General features: G+C 50.2%; 1 protein-coding gene across 1 annotated transcript in view; it reads right to left on the reverse strand.

Annotated features, from left to right (window-relative positions):
* The window catches only part of LOC119388182 (protein dead ringer homolog), a 224,276-nt gene that overhangs the window by 86,911 nt on the left and 122,056 nt on the right, over nt 1-15,309 (reverse strand). The window contains exon 5 of the mRNA XM_037655837.2: nt 4,445-4,525. Within this exon, the coding sequence (XP_037511765.1) occupies nt 4,445-4,525 (81 nt within the window). The remainder of the gene's footprint in view (nt 1-4,444; nt 4,526-15,309) is intronic.

Consider the following 15,309-nt stretch of genomic DNA (forward strand, 5'->3'; position numbering starts at 1 on the left):
GCGTGTGTGTACGGGCATCTGTTTGCAGCGAGGATTTGCAGCGAGGATTTGCAGCGAGGATTTGCAACGGCCGGTTGGTTTGTGTAGACGTGTAGGACTATTTTCTCCACTGAACCGTTCTGGTCAGAGACAAGCTCAACTCGCGCCAGCGTCCGACCGCGAACACATCGAGCTGGCTGTCCCGTGTTTATTCTCCCGTCAAGCGGCAATGCCCATGCACACGAGTGCAAGCCTCCAACACGCCACGGATACCTCGCTTCAACGTGCCGAGTTACGAAGAAGTGCGAAGAATAATTTCATCGGTAACAAAAGTAAGCTGTTGCGATCGTCAGCGGGTTGTTTCTGAAGTTTCACCGGCTAAAACTTCGAAGCAGTAAGAAGTAGGCTTCGCTACGTCGTCGGCATCAAGCCGGCCGGCGGCCGGTGTGAGAGCTGCGCCGGCGACGCGCTCGCCCCGACCACCGGCAACGCTTGCTTCTCGGAGTGTCACCGAACCGATGTTTCACCGGCTGCAACTTCTAAGCAGTAAGAAGGCTTCGCTACGTCGTCGGTACCAAGCCGGCGGCGTAGCGAACTCGCACCGCCACACCGGTCGCCGTGGTGAGTTCTACGAGCTCGCACCGGCCACCGGTGAAGCAAAGAATATGTTTCACAGAAAATAAAAGCTGCTGGAATGAATAAGTTTAAATTGCCTCTTTTGCGCCATGCAACCACCGCTGTCAAACGTCTAGCGAGAAGGCGAGCGCCGATACGAGACAGATTGAACCAACATGCGACCGCCGATGCACTGCGAGCAACAGGAACCGCGACTACGAGCCCTCTCGTTCGTTGTAAGTGCATCGCTCCGTAGCTTAACGCGGATAGCGGACTCTGATAGCGGCAGTGTGTGTGTAAAATAACGGCGACGAAAACTGTACAGCAGCAAGCATTTTGTGATCGCGAGCTGTCGTTCATCGTATAGCCGTGCCGTACTCCTGGGAGAGGCCTAGCGACGCCGTCGGCCACAACGCGGTATACCGGCGCGGCGACGCGGTTCTTCGCCGGTGTTGCTCGTGAATGTCTGCCGCTGAAGCGTTCGTGGATGGCCGCTCGTGGTTCGTGTACGATTATGTGCATTTTACAGACTCACGCACAGTACTGCTAAGGCGGATACATCCCATGCGACAGAGTGCCAGCTGATAATCAAAATTCGCTAATTAAAAAGGCGTTGATTGTTAGGCGGGTTTATAGTAAAAGATAGGTGTGCCTCAGTGGTATCTATAAGCCCACCGCAAATTTACACGTACGCCATGAATGTTTTTTGCCTAATTACACGGAAAAGAAGTGTCCCATCTGAGCTACATAGGAGGTCAAGATGTGGTGCCTATATATACTCGATGACCGAAGTCTGGTTGTGAAGCGCGGGTGGCGAGCGGTTGTCAGTGTGAGTGTTTATATTGCTTTGCGAATGTTGTGTGCATGTTTGTGTACGTGTGATCGACTTTGCGTGTTTCGATGCTAATTTAATTAAAGATTCTCTGGTGCATGGTGCGACAGCGAAAAGCATTTTTTTTTTCGATGGTTATAAAAATTTACTCCCATACTTACCTGGAAAAGCTCCCCTGTGGATGTAAACAAATACTCCCATCAGTCCATCCAAAACCTCCGTCCTTAAGGGGGTAAATTTCTTACTCCCCTGGACGGAGTATAAAAAACCCCCATCGGGGCGTGCGCTAGAGGACAAGTCCATTTACTCCCATCTCGGCTTTTTTTTGCTTACAGTGTAGTGAACCGTTCGTAAAGGCTCAGGAGTAGGAAATGAATCGCGTAGGATATAGTGAAGCGTTTGCGAAGTCTTGAGTAACTTTAGACCAGTGTGCAACTTGACCCCTCAAAGTTTCCGAACGGTACCTTGGAACAGCGTCTCTGCCTTTGACTGGTGAGTTGCTTGTATTGGCGTACATCTGTTATCTCCCGTACCACCGATCGGAGTCTGTGTGGTGCAAAGACAACGAGCTAGCACTGAAGCTGCAGTCACAATTTGTGACTCATGTAAATCCGACCAGCGTCGTATTCTCCGGTAGGAAGCGAGCTGCCTGCGGGGCAACGTGCGCCTTCTCATATGCAGGGGGCAAGGGAGAAAAAAAAACGCAGGAAGCCGAGACGCGGCGGCCGGAAGCAGCTTCGCGGCGATCCATCAGCGACACGTCACGACCAACCCGACAGACACCACGACGACAGCGCCCTCGTAAGGCCAGGCAGGTATACACGCTACGGTCACGAGTGGTCGAAGATCGCGACAATGCTGTATGGGGGACACGTGCATGAGAAACGTGATTGCGCTTAAAAAACAACGTATAGACAAAGGATAGCGAGGTCTGAATGAGACAAATAAATAAATAAATAAACAAATAAATAAATAAATGCGTGTCTTAGACCGTATCCGGGAACCAAGGTTATAACTAAAACTGCGCTGAATTTGAGCTACATTATATGTTTATCTTATATTCCGTGTCCATGTGTTTCGAGCTGTCGATTTTACTTTATTTTATTTTAAATAATCTTTATTTTAAATAAGCTTTATTTTAAATAATCTAGCTTTTTTGTTTTTTTTTTGTTTTTTTTTGAAAAAAAAAACATGCAGTGGCGTGGCTCTAAACAAGACAATGTGCAGCATTTTAAGTGCTTTGTTCATCCTGTTCACTCCTCTCTAGTTTCTTTTTATACTATTATTTTTGCTTTGTTGGCCCAGCCAGCAGCCTCAGCGCTTGTGCGCCACCGGTCAACACTTATGTATCTCCCTGGCTCACTAAACAGTCTGTTGGAAGTAAGCGCATCGTCCTGTCTTCGCTTTCTTCGTCCGCGTCCCTCTTTGTGCGCTGCAAGTTTCGCCATGATTGACAAGATTGCACCGCCAACGAAACAATGATAGGCTTTAAAGGGACCCTAAAGAGAAACAATGAATTGGTTTAGATTGATAAAGTGTGCTCGGGGAACTCTTGTGTAGTTTATTTCACCACTATAGGTTTATTATTAGAGGAGAAAACCAAGTTCAAAGTTTCATTTTTAAATTTCGAGCCGAACTTTGTAATTCGTGACGTAAAAGAGTTCAAAAAGCATTTAACGTATTTTGGCGCCACTGGCTCGACGAAATTTGCGCAAAGTCGTTATGTCAAGTCTCTGGCCCCCTCAGAGGACAATGTACTTCGATTTAACCGATTAGGAACTACGTAGGCCCAAGCAGGCGCCGTCAAAAATATGTGACGTCACGGCAAATGGTGGGGGAATTCCAAGGTGGCGTCGCCACCTGTATTTTCTCTTTGCGTGTTTTCTCGCTTACTAAGCGTCTTCGCGCAGAAAGCGTGGTGTTTTTGGTATCGTGGACGACTACTTTACTAATGCGAGAAAAATCGTTTTGCTCTTTAGTGTCCCTTTAACACAGTCTTGTAAAATATACACTTATTACAAAACAAGTATTTCAGTACACATTAAAGTACACATTATCAAACTCTGAATAGTATCATAACAGCATACCAAATATTCGGAAACAATAAATACTTCGTTACTTGGAAGATACTCCCAAAATACATTTTCCTGTGACGCACCAGTACTTAAGGCAGCGTGCGACTTTTCAAGTTTGCGTGTTCGCAAAACCTGCATGGGCGAGTTTGAGTGCCTGCAGAATTACAGCTTGTGCTTATAGCGACCAGGTGGGCTGGTTTTCTGCTCTCTTCCGAAATGATTCGATCTTCCTTCCAAGTATTTTAAGCGATGAGTACAAGATACTCTGAAATGTGTTTAACTTATAGCAAGAATACTTGTCTCTATTAGGATATCAAAATACCCTGAAAACTAATTAAGATAAAGTAACTTGATTAAGATTTCTTAAGGTAAGTACAAGACTACCTAGACATTATAGCGGGCTATCTGGAGATACGGCAATATTCACGTTCTTCTTCTGTACTTCTTCTCCGTTCTTTTTTTTTTTTTTTTCATTTCCCTTCCACATATGAAGGGCAGCAGATCGCATTCACCCTATGGCTACGTTTACGTGAAACCGACATGGCGGGTCTAGTCGGCCTGAGAACCGGTCATGAGTTTCATGACAGTGTTAAGGAACGTAGGATCTGGTGGGCATCGAGGCTGTTTGTTCGGTCGGACCACCTGTAAGGGAAGGGTTGACTCTCATACACCGACATAGTGAGATGCATGAAAAAGAGTTCGAGCTCTGACTAGACCCGCTTAGTCGAGGTCATGTAAGCGAAGCATACGCCTAAGCTGCTTGTGCTTCCGTCCTGTTATACGTCAGGATATTCTTTTTGCAAAAACCTCACAATGGCGAACAAGCGAACACAGAGCAAGCGGACACTCTCGCGGGAAGATGACGTCACCGCTGCAAGCGTCGGGCACACCGCCGTAACACAGAAAACCAGAAAAGCCAACACGAAGCGAACGAGCAGCTTACTTTGCTGATGTCGTCCATGCTGCTCACTCGGCCATTGGAGTCGCCACCGCGGCTCGACCGAGACGACTTAGGAGTGGGACTCTGGAGGGTTTGTTTTTGCAGGAGCAGGGAGGGCAGGATGGACAGAGAACAGACAGCATTCAGAGTACGAACAAAGACACAACAAGGCACACAAGGACCAACGCGCTCTTCTCAGTCGCACGATATAGCAAGAGCAAGAAAATCCGCACATGCGCACACTAAACAAAACAAGTGCCAATAAAAAGAACACCGCTTCAACAGAGCACAGGATGCACACTACTAAATGCACGACAGCAGATATATTCGCGTACAAGCACTGCCACGTTTCGCCCAACGCGGAGAAACGTGATGGTATACGGTCTGACATCTTAATGGTTTCGCTGACAGAAGAAGCTCCATCGATTTGCTTTTGAATGACGAGCAAATGACAAAGCATGTTGGATAGTGTTTATTAATTCTTATATAAGTGGTTCGTTCTGTGACACGTCAAAGAATGCTAAGAGGAGAGACCATGCCTCCACACCGTGATGGATCGGCCGTGTCTGTCCACCTCTTGAAAAAGGAACATATCAAAACCGAGCCGTTATTAGGTTGTTGTCGAAGGAATTCCTTAAAGCGACACATCGACAGAGCTTTAAATCAGGAAAGGCAAGCGGCCTCCCTCTTCTACCTAATAACCTAATATCTCTGTTCTGTCCCCTTTTGAAGCGAGCGGCCACGTGCTATATATAGAGTGGTTATTGAGGGAAGAGGCGCTTCTCTCTGTCTTGAAGTGCCGCCGAAGGAGCGTCCTTTCCCCACATATGTCCCCGACTGGGGGGTCCCTTCTTCAAACCCTTCTCCCTTTGTTACCCACTTTAAACGGGCGACACGTGCGACCATCAGAGTGCAGTTCGGCGTCGTCTTTGTCGGCTCATGGAGAGAGAGAAAACGCTGCCGACGAAAGAAGAAACGCAAGGTTGCGGCAGTCTCACCCCAACAGCCCGAGCAACAGCACCGCTTTTTTGAAGGGACTAACTGAGTGTTTGTGAATGCTTTGAATGAAATGTAACCACAATTCCCGCTAATTAAAGTTAGTTTCGTTTAAACGTTCCTGAGTGCTCGACCGTTAACTGGCTGGATAGCGGACGCTTTGACCCGTCAAATGCGAGCTGCGAGACCAGCATAATCTCCGTGACGATCGTTGGTACCCAAGCGGCTTGACACTCAAGCGGTGCGCTACCACTGTACCATCATCTCAATTTTTTCTCTTATTCTGCAGCCCAGAACAACTTTCGGGAAAATAAGGTGGCTGGCAATGCAATGGCACGATTTATAATGCAAATTGAAGCTTGTAGCAGAGAAGGGCATAACGGGGGCACGAAAACTATACACAGCGTAAGCACACCAATAGACACACACACGGACGCACAAGCACGACAGAAAGCGGCCGACGGAGGAAAAAAAAAAAAGAGGACGGAATGAGCCGAGACCGCGGCGAGGTGCGGCCACCGACATTACACGAGCTATCGCAGAGGTAAATGGCGCGGCGGCAAAGAGAGAGAGCGCCGCATTAATCCGAGATTTACAATGCGCTCCCGCCAAACGCCGGCGCATTTGGGAGGCAAAAGAGACTCGCAGGACGCCGCCGTCCCACGCACTGAGCCAAGGTCAGCTGCCACGCACTCACAAACAGCGAGCTACCGGACCTGCGGATTGCAGGACAGCGGCGGCGGGGGTCGCGCTTCAAGAGCCAGCGCCCGTGGAGCGGACGCAGGGCCGTTCCGAGCCCACGCCTCACGCGTCTTCACTTACTCTAACGTTAAACGCTAAATACGTTTAGATCCCAACCAATTAGTCTGTAAGAAATATATTGCCATTGCTTCCGTCACGATAGGTTCGTTATACAAAAAAATTAAATAAATAAAAAAAAATAATTTTCGCGCCTGAACTTTAGCCCAAAAAGTCAGTGCACGCTACGGATTTCAACGTCATTTTTGTTTGTTTTCTTTCATGTTTCGGTCGCACTGAGCCATTAAAATTTACTGATACCTGTTACGTGAATTCTGTCTCTCTTAGAACAAGTGTAATGCACTTTCACCGAGAAAGAGTGGCGTAGGCCGAACGGACACCGCCAAAATATGTGACGTCATGATGAGTTCGTGCGGAACCTCAAGGCGACGTCATCACCGCTGTCCCCCCCCCCCTTTTTTTTTGTCAATGTGCGTTTCCTCGCTCAGTAGCAAGCGTGACCTCGCGGCAAGAGCAGTGTTTTTATGTGTTGTGAAGGGTTAATCTACCAATGCCGCAGGAATATTTGCACTCTCTAATGTCTCTTTCACTCTTTCCCTTCGCCCATATATATGCGCAGGAGGCTGCCGCGCGTGGACGACTGTTCATCGTGGAAGAATACATTACGGCAGTAACTTCACGCGAGTAGTAAAAAAAAAAAAAAAAAATACAGTGTAAGGGCGCAAAATCAAAAAGCTCTTATTTTCGGAACTGCCCTTATTTTCAGAACGCCGAGTGAGCACGTTTAGTATGTGAAATTTATCCTCTTATTAGACGCAAGAATACCTTTAGATCCTGAGGTGACATCTACACATGAAAACTTGATAAGTGACTAACGCTTGAGTACGCCATGGAGAGCGGGCATCGCTGGACGGCAGTTTTTGGAGCGCTTGTACGAAGGAAAATGAGAGTCGCGCAGCGATGCCGATTGATTCGGCGTTGGTGACAGTCGAGGTACGGCCGCTCCGTTTCCGAGTGCCTACTTCCCTCTCGGCGGCAAACAAGGCAACCGCGCGCGCGCGCGCGTGTTTATATTGTGCGTATACACCTGTAGAGTGTAGAAGATGCCGCCGTCGCACTAGCGACCTGTCGCAGCAGTGCCCCAACGTTTCTTTTCTCCTCCTATCACGGGTTCCGGCTGCGACTTTGAACTCGAGACATCAGCGTCGCGAGGAATTTCAATATAACAGAGAAACACAGCCATAATGAGGAGCAAGGAAACAGGAAAAAGGAGGGTATATGGCAGTCAGCGGAGGATGCGGGAGCATGAAAGTACCGCCATTTTGTCTCGGACACGCTAGACATTTTTTTTTTTTTTTGAAAACTCGGATTCGACAGCAGCTGGGAGAGAAGAACGCGTTCTCTTACAATGGAATGCCATGACTGGTGTAGCACCGTCCCACAAGCGTACGTGGGTATCATCATCATCGTCACCAGTATATCTTACGGCTACTACCAGATGAAGACATCTCCCAATGACCCGTCGGAATACCCCGGAATTAATCTTACCCACCATCACTGCATTCACCTCGCCTCGTGTAACAATCTCCGCGTAACCGCCGTTTGTTGAGCGGTCACGCCCAAAGGAACAGGCGTCCGCAAATGCATTCACGAAGGACCCACGGGATAACGATGAAGCGGCCGACCGGCGAGCGAGACAAGGAGGCAGAGAGAAGACCAGTCTTCCTATTACGGGAAATGTTCCAACGCACCTCGCATTGTGCGCAAGCACACAAGATGAAATGCTCGCTTGGTTTAAGCGCGCGCCTCCCCTCTTTGTATTCTTTTCTCCCTTCGGTATAATGCGGAGAAGCAGAGATTCAGGAGACCCGGCGTGATGGATGGCGCCTGCCTCGAAAGTCGGCAGCTCGGAAAAGGAGACATCAGCCAAGAAAGCATTGCGGATGACCAGCGGCACAAAGGGCATCAACAGGTGCGCCCTCCCGCGAGGGAGAATGCGCGAGAAACAGCGCGGAACTCGACAAGCAACAGCGCAGACCGCACAATGTTAACCGGAAAGCAGGCCGGTATCCATAGCATCTATAATAATAATATCTGGAGTTTAACGTCCCAAAACCACGATATGATTATGAGAGACGCCGTAGTGGAGGGCTCCGGAAATTTCGACCACCTGGGGTTCTTTAACGTGCACCTAAATCTAAGTACACGGGCCTCAAACATTTTCGCCTCCATCGAAAATGCAGCCGCGGCGGCCGGGATTCGATCCCGCGACCTTCGGGTCAGCAGTCGAGCGCCATAACCATTAGACCACCGTGGCGGGGCTATCCCTATAGCATCTCGAAGCACAATATCATGGCAAACTGTTCGGTTAATCTAATTTCCATCTCGCGACACGTGATTAAGCACGAGGTCGACCATCAAATGGTCAAATTTTATTTGGCGTCCGAAGCCGCGAATCAGGCCACAAAGGAACAAAAACGCAAATGATGGATGATTCAGATATGAATGCGTTATTATAGAGTTCATCACGAAATTGAGAGAGGTAGGTTACCGACAGGGTCGAAACGCGATGTCCGTGACTGAAGTAACTACCTAAATATAATTTAAATATCGCTACAGCGACTTGTGCACTTTATTCGGTCCGCTGAAACCTCAAGCTATGGTGCTGAAAGTAACCCTAAGTGTATGCACCGCTCCTCAGAGGAAAACGGTGAGCCCTAGTTCAATCAACAAAAGGCAAGCCCAGAAAAAAATAAGGAAAAGGGAAAAGCAGCGGACACAAAAAAACAGCAAGAAAGTTGTAAACCGTGACCACAACGCGACGCAACAGGCGACGCATATCGCCCGGAGAGGCGCTCAACGAGCCGTGCTCAATGCTCCGATGCGCCTGCTTCTTGGCTCGCCCTTTTGAGAGAGCGCCGATAGGGACGAAAGGGCCCACGATCGTGCCTCTATTGTCATCGTTCTCGCGAAAGGCCCCCAGCAGCATCAGCAGCAGCCACGGCGTTTCGAGGGGGGAAGACGCGACCTGAAGCCGTTTGCGATGCGAACGCGACAATCGATAATTGGTGGAGCCAGTCGGGTGGAACCGGCGCGTCCCATTCAGAGGAACCTGCGCCGAGACGTCAGCGCCGCTACAACGACGTCAAGGGGCCACCTTTTGTTCTCCGCAATCCGCGTACGACACGCTAACAAAAGCCGCCGTTGCAATGCCATTCGGTCGAGCATATTTATGTGTTTTTCTTACATCTGTGCCCCGTTCGTGTACGGAACATCGCCTTCTCATCTCGGCGGCGCGGTTAGTGCTTTCTGTTCGAACATTTACGCCTGAATCTGCTATTCTGCTCGTTATCTCGCGCCGGTATTGTGTACCTTTTGTATCCCTCGATATCCTTTCGATGGACAGTCCGACGATAAAAGGACTCCTCCTTTCTTAGAGCAAGTGAGCCATGCTATTCTTTCTAGAATGATCCGCAGCTTTTCGGGTCCGCTTTCTATTTGCCAAGCAGGTCGAAGAGGCGATCAAAGAGAGGACGGTTTGGGCAGAGAGAAGCAGCGGCAAGAAAAAAAAAAAAAGGCACAGTTCGCAGCGTCGCTCGCGCTGACGGTGAAATCGGCGCTTCGTTAGCCGGCTGTCGAACCCGCGCACTCACGGGGCAAGAGGACTCCCAAAACAAACGACGGCCAAAAAGGAGGAGCGCGAGACAGAGTGGCGAGCAGCGGCAGTTCGGGCGCGCAAGAAGAATAAAAAGGGCCGACGAAGGATGCGCGAATGGCTCGTTCGAAAATAGCAGGCATTGGCCACCGCCGCTCGAACGGATCATTTGAGATGCACACAGTGGAACTCAGTTAGGACGGCCGAGACAAAGGGGCGCGCGCTGCCTGCCACGCCGATCGCGACCGGTGCCGCCACTTCCTGCCCCGTCGTTCGAGCCTCCCGTGCCCGCCTCCCGAAGACCAGGGGGCCAGTTATCCCCGTCACGCGTGTGCAGGCGCGCGCGGCGCTTCATCATCGATGATGCTCCATGCATGGCACATCACGGCGATGCGGAGAGGTTAGCCTACACGTACTCTTCGCGTGCAGCCGTAATGTCAACGATAAAGGACCAATAAACGCGCGCTCACACTTTTCCACAACAAATATGTCTTTAGCTTCAATAAAACCGACTGGTGGGCTGGTTGGTACAGCACATCTTATGTCTTAGCGCAAGGAAACACGAGGACGCAAAAGAAGACACAAAATAGGACACAGCTCTTAAGCGCTCTGTCCTCGTGTCTTCTTTTTCGTCCTCGTGTTTCCTTGCGCTAAGATATGTTTTTAGGTTGTTTGCTTGTTTTTCCGTTCGCGCTATAAAAAGCATGAGGAAGCGCGTCACTGATATCCAGTGCGCGGAATATTGCGTGTGACTCGTCACAGCGTGACTATTCGCAGTGTGACTACTTACATGTGCGATTACCCGCAAGTGACCAAGATAACTCGATGTTTAATTTTGCACGAGTGTAACTATTTCATCGCCCTGAGAGCTTTCCAGTTCGTCTTACGAGCTCACCTCATGATGCGCTGTCTTGCGCACAAGCGAAATTGGTTGTTTCCTTGTTCTACACCTTCCTTGTTCTGTCAGAAACGATTCAGCAGACCTCCGAGAAGACCCACAGCATAGCTCTTAACTGCACAGCATGTATTGCCTTATACCCGCTAAGCAGCCTCCATAGACCATGGCAACAGCTGAGTATGTCAGAGTACCAGCGACAGACCACTGAAAGGAACCCTGAAGGTTGAACCAAGCTGCTAAAACGCTAACTCGGAAGAGAACTCTCAATTTGTGTACTATACGCTTGAAGTGGTTCTGTAGAGCTGGAGTCAGGCTACGAGATCATTTCACTCATCGGAAAGGTCAACGATAGATAATTAAGTACTGCGAGTAAAGAAAAGGCAGGTCAATAACGCTACTAATCGGCCAAACGAACATGCTGCAAGGGAGACAGACACAACAGGGACTACTCTAACCTAAAGAAGAGTTCGGCGTGTGCTCTTTACCACCGTGAGTATAGTACGAGTCTCTCAGAAGCTGAGAAGCGATGCATGAAGCATGCGTTCAGCAAGCCGGGCGACACGAAGCAACGCGCACGCTTGCAAGGCGCACCAGCTGTATACCACGGCCTCGCGAGCGAGCGCGGAAACCAGAAGACGCGGTGGTCGCACTGCCGAGGCCGGCGCGAGAAAACGCGAGCGTGGGTGGGTGGATACGGCGTGAAAGCGAGCGAGCACACAGCGGTGCCGGTCATTTCCGCAATCGAAAGAGGAGGAATCGCGAGCTTCGAGACCGAAGCGCACTCGACAGGCAACAGGGCGAGACTCGGACACCCTCTCCGACGCCGCGCAATCATTATCGGCCCCACAGTGGCGAGCGGAGGAAACGCGTCGCAGCGAGCCATTTCCTGAAATCATTACACCTTCTCGCTCATCCTCATACTGAACCGTAAGAAACACACACACGCAATACTGCTGTAGACCTTGCTAGTCGCGCCTTCCGCTTCGCAGCTCCTTGCTGGGAAATGACACCAGTTGGTGCAAAATTCGTAACCATAAGAAACACAATTCAAACACTGCGTTGACAATCGCGGTGTGCAAACAAAAACGTCTCTACGGAATAACCCCGGCTTGATCGACCTGTTCTTCGGCGGTGCTCGCATTGTACGCACTCCAGGCGTGCGTTGCACGAGGCTTACACTGGCGGCGCATGCCGCATCGATTGAAGTCTAGCGACCGCTCCCTCCTTATCAAAGCGGATGTACGATGCTCCGTGGTATTAGACCGTTCCTGTTGGATCATTATAGTAGAAGATACAAGCATGCATGCAGCAATGCAATGAGAAATGTTGACTTGATCGCTCAACAAGAGCGCGCACACATCGGTCCGCATCTGCCCTTCTTCCCCATACTAATTTTCGGCATATAAAAAAGAAGAGAGCGAAATTCGGCGAAAGCAAACTGTGAGAGTGCTAACAGAGAAGGGGCTTCTAAATGCGACCATTACGAAGTTTTATACAAATTGGCGTATTGATGAAAAATATCAACATCGATTCAGTGGTATAAACGTCATTAAAATGAGCTCGCCATTAGCAGTAAAACTGACACTGGATGAAACTGGGCGGTGAAAACGGGGATAAGGTAGGCGAAATAAACTATTCGTTGGCTACACCGCACTACCGGAAGCATAGGTGAGACGAGGAGTGAGGAAACGAAGACGCGAAAAAGTACAGAATCCAGTGAGTATACTTTCAAGTACCAAAAGTATGGCAGTACACACGTTCGCTCTAAACTAAGTTTTGATACGCAACAGCAAGTTCGTCAAAGCAGCATCGCTCCTGATGTAATCAGCAAGCTGAGTTTTCTGACGTCAGCCCCGTGACGAGACAGTTGGAAGAAGGCAGCGCTTTGGAGAGCATTCAAGTGCCAGCTAGTCGGCATCTATATGGTTCGACGGCTTCGCAGAAACCTTCGGCGACAAAGCGGTATTGACGACAGCATTTAGCAGCACTGCCAGCTGGCGCAGCTCATTCAGCACAGTCACATTTCAACCAAGGCGGCCACCTACGACACCGACCGAGCCGTCACAGCGATTGTTTCCACAGTGGAAAAGAGAACGCGTATTGAACGGCAGTCAGCCGGCAACGAGGCGCGTAAGCGCGGGAGCGGTGAGGTGAGCTGGCGGAAGAGGTCGGCCCATTCATTCACGACGAACGGGCAACAAAAAGAAGCGCGTCAACAACAACCAAGGAAGAAGAGGCCACTACGCGCCGAACCCTACGGCGACGAGCGTAGCGCGGGCCACGAGAAAACGAACGAGGCAGAGACGTACGGCGCCATTCACGGATGCCGTGAGCATGCGGCTGCTTGCACGACGACACACAGGTTGTTGCGCCGTTCGACAGCAGCAGCCGGAAACGCTCGGCCCCCTCGCCCGCGCACCGGGTGGCGATACGTCAATCGACGGAAATCAGGCAGCGGGGAGACGGACGAGCGTTCAATTAATCACGACATCCCGCCGCCTCGAAGGAGAGAAGGGGTCGCAAGGAGGCAAACGTGGATCCGCTTGGCGACAACGCTGAACACCTGTGCATCTTACAACACGAAAAAGTTGGTGATCAAATCAAGCAAAGGCGTAAACAGACGCTGCACCATCTGTCCAGAAGCAAATCCGACGCAGTGACCACCAAGATGGCCCCCCAAACGTTATCAACACCTGAATAAATGAAGAATGTTCATCGTTTTCTGTAGTTATTTCCTTCCCTGTTAGTTTAGCACTATCCCTAAGACAGGGAGGGGTATTCTCTAAGAGTCCACAAAGGGGACAGTCAATATCAGAGCGCGTTCAGAAGGACAGAGCTCGAGAGCAAGCGGCCTGGCGTCAATCGTAACCGCTGGTATCAAGTCCTATATACCCAATTAACGCGAGCTGAAATCGACAGCCCTTTCGTGGAAACTTACAGGATACTACCCCAGGAATAATGCTATTTACAGTGCCCAATATATCAGCCTCTCGATTCTGGTGAACCATCAGTACAAGGTGGGCTGTCGTTCGCCAACACCTTAGCTCGAAGCATCTCCACTCAAGCGAATTGCGCACCACTGCAGTCAGAGTCATCTGACTGGCCGTGTGTGCGCTCGACGTCACAGTCCCCGGCGCCGAGCGAGGAACGATCCCTTCCTCATAAGTCGTGCACACCGCCGAAACAAAGCCGCTCGCTTCCGCGCGCACGCTGCGACCGCCCACGTGCACTTGGTCTCCGCGTGCACTACGAGAGCGTTGCACACACACTACGGCCGCGCACGAAGCGAGCGAGCCGCCGGAGACGGGGCGAAATTAACGTCGATCAGATGCCTATTCTGTCGGAACGGAGCGCCGCAGCTTTCGCGCTGCGGCGGCAGCCCACCGACGCGGCGCGCAGATCCGCGCAACCGCCGCCGCATAAAGACAAGGGCACGCCGAAGGCTCTACGAAGATCGTCGAGATGTTGATCGATCACCGTCAGCGCGCGCGCCGCGCTCTCTCCGGCCACCGATTGTTCCGGGCATCGTTTATTGCCGCTTCTTCCCAGGGCGGTGACGCCGCCAGCACCGACCGAACCACGTCGACGTCGCGCGCACTCGGGACCTCCTAGCGACTCTCCCGTCCTCTAACTTTTCCTGGCTCTTTGCTCACCGGTTCGGTTCGCAATCTTCGAATGTATTGTAACCGAATAAGATTATAGCGGGCAAAGCCTCGTTAAGACATTTATACATCTTTGAAGAGTCTCGGTTGCGGAGCTAAATGTATAGAGAAAAGGGGAAAGGGAAGGCGACGCGATGTGGTAGCGGGCGCAACGCAGGCTGCGAAATGCCAAGGGCATACTCATGCCAGTTCGAAAAAGAATCGCACAGCAGTAACTATATACACCTTACAGATCTTGCACTATATACAGGACTTCCCGAGTTCAATGAACTGACCAACTGATAAAGCTGCTTTGAAATGAAACGCCAAACACAAGACGCAGCACAATATGTGACATTCACAGTAGTGATGCAGAACTATCGGTAAGTTGACTATCGATAGTCCATCCATAGTTTTTTGAAACTATCGATAGTGTAAACAAACTATATCGATAGTACTACTATCGACAAACTACTGATAGTGCAATCGGTAGTACCATCGTTAATATTACCAGCGATATATACTGCCACGCGTGTTTATTGATTTGTTTTGATGTATTCGGCTTTTACCCACAAAGACTGTTAGTAACGTTTGACGCAGACCACGCCGTAATGTTTGAGAAGCTTCACGATTGTTTGCGTGAGATCATTCTGTTAAGATTACGCGCCGGACGCGAACAGTCAAGTTTATTCGAGAGCTTACGCAAGCACCAGCAATAACGCTGGAAGGTTCGATGACTGATGTATAAAAGACGACGCGTTCCACCGATGATCAGATCACTCGACGACCGACGACAGTTCTCGCCGCTATCAGTGTGCAGCGTGTATCACTTGTATTTTGAGTTTTGATTATCTGGGCACAAGCTTGCCCAAATAAAGAGCCCCGTAGTTCCGAGCCTTGCTGCAGCATTCTTCACCGT

The sequence above is a fragment of the Rhipicephalus sanguineus genome, chromosome 3 (assembly GCF_013339695.2).
Source record: "Rhipicephalus sanguineus isolate Rsan-2018 chromosome 3, BIME_Rsan_1.4, whole genome shotgun sequence".
Taxonomy (NCBI): Eukaryota; Metazoa; Arthropoda; class Arachnida; order Ixodida; family Ixodidae; genus Rhipicephalus; species Rhipicephalus sanguineus.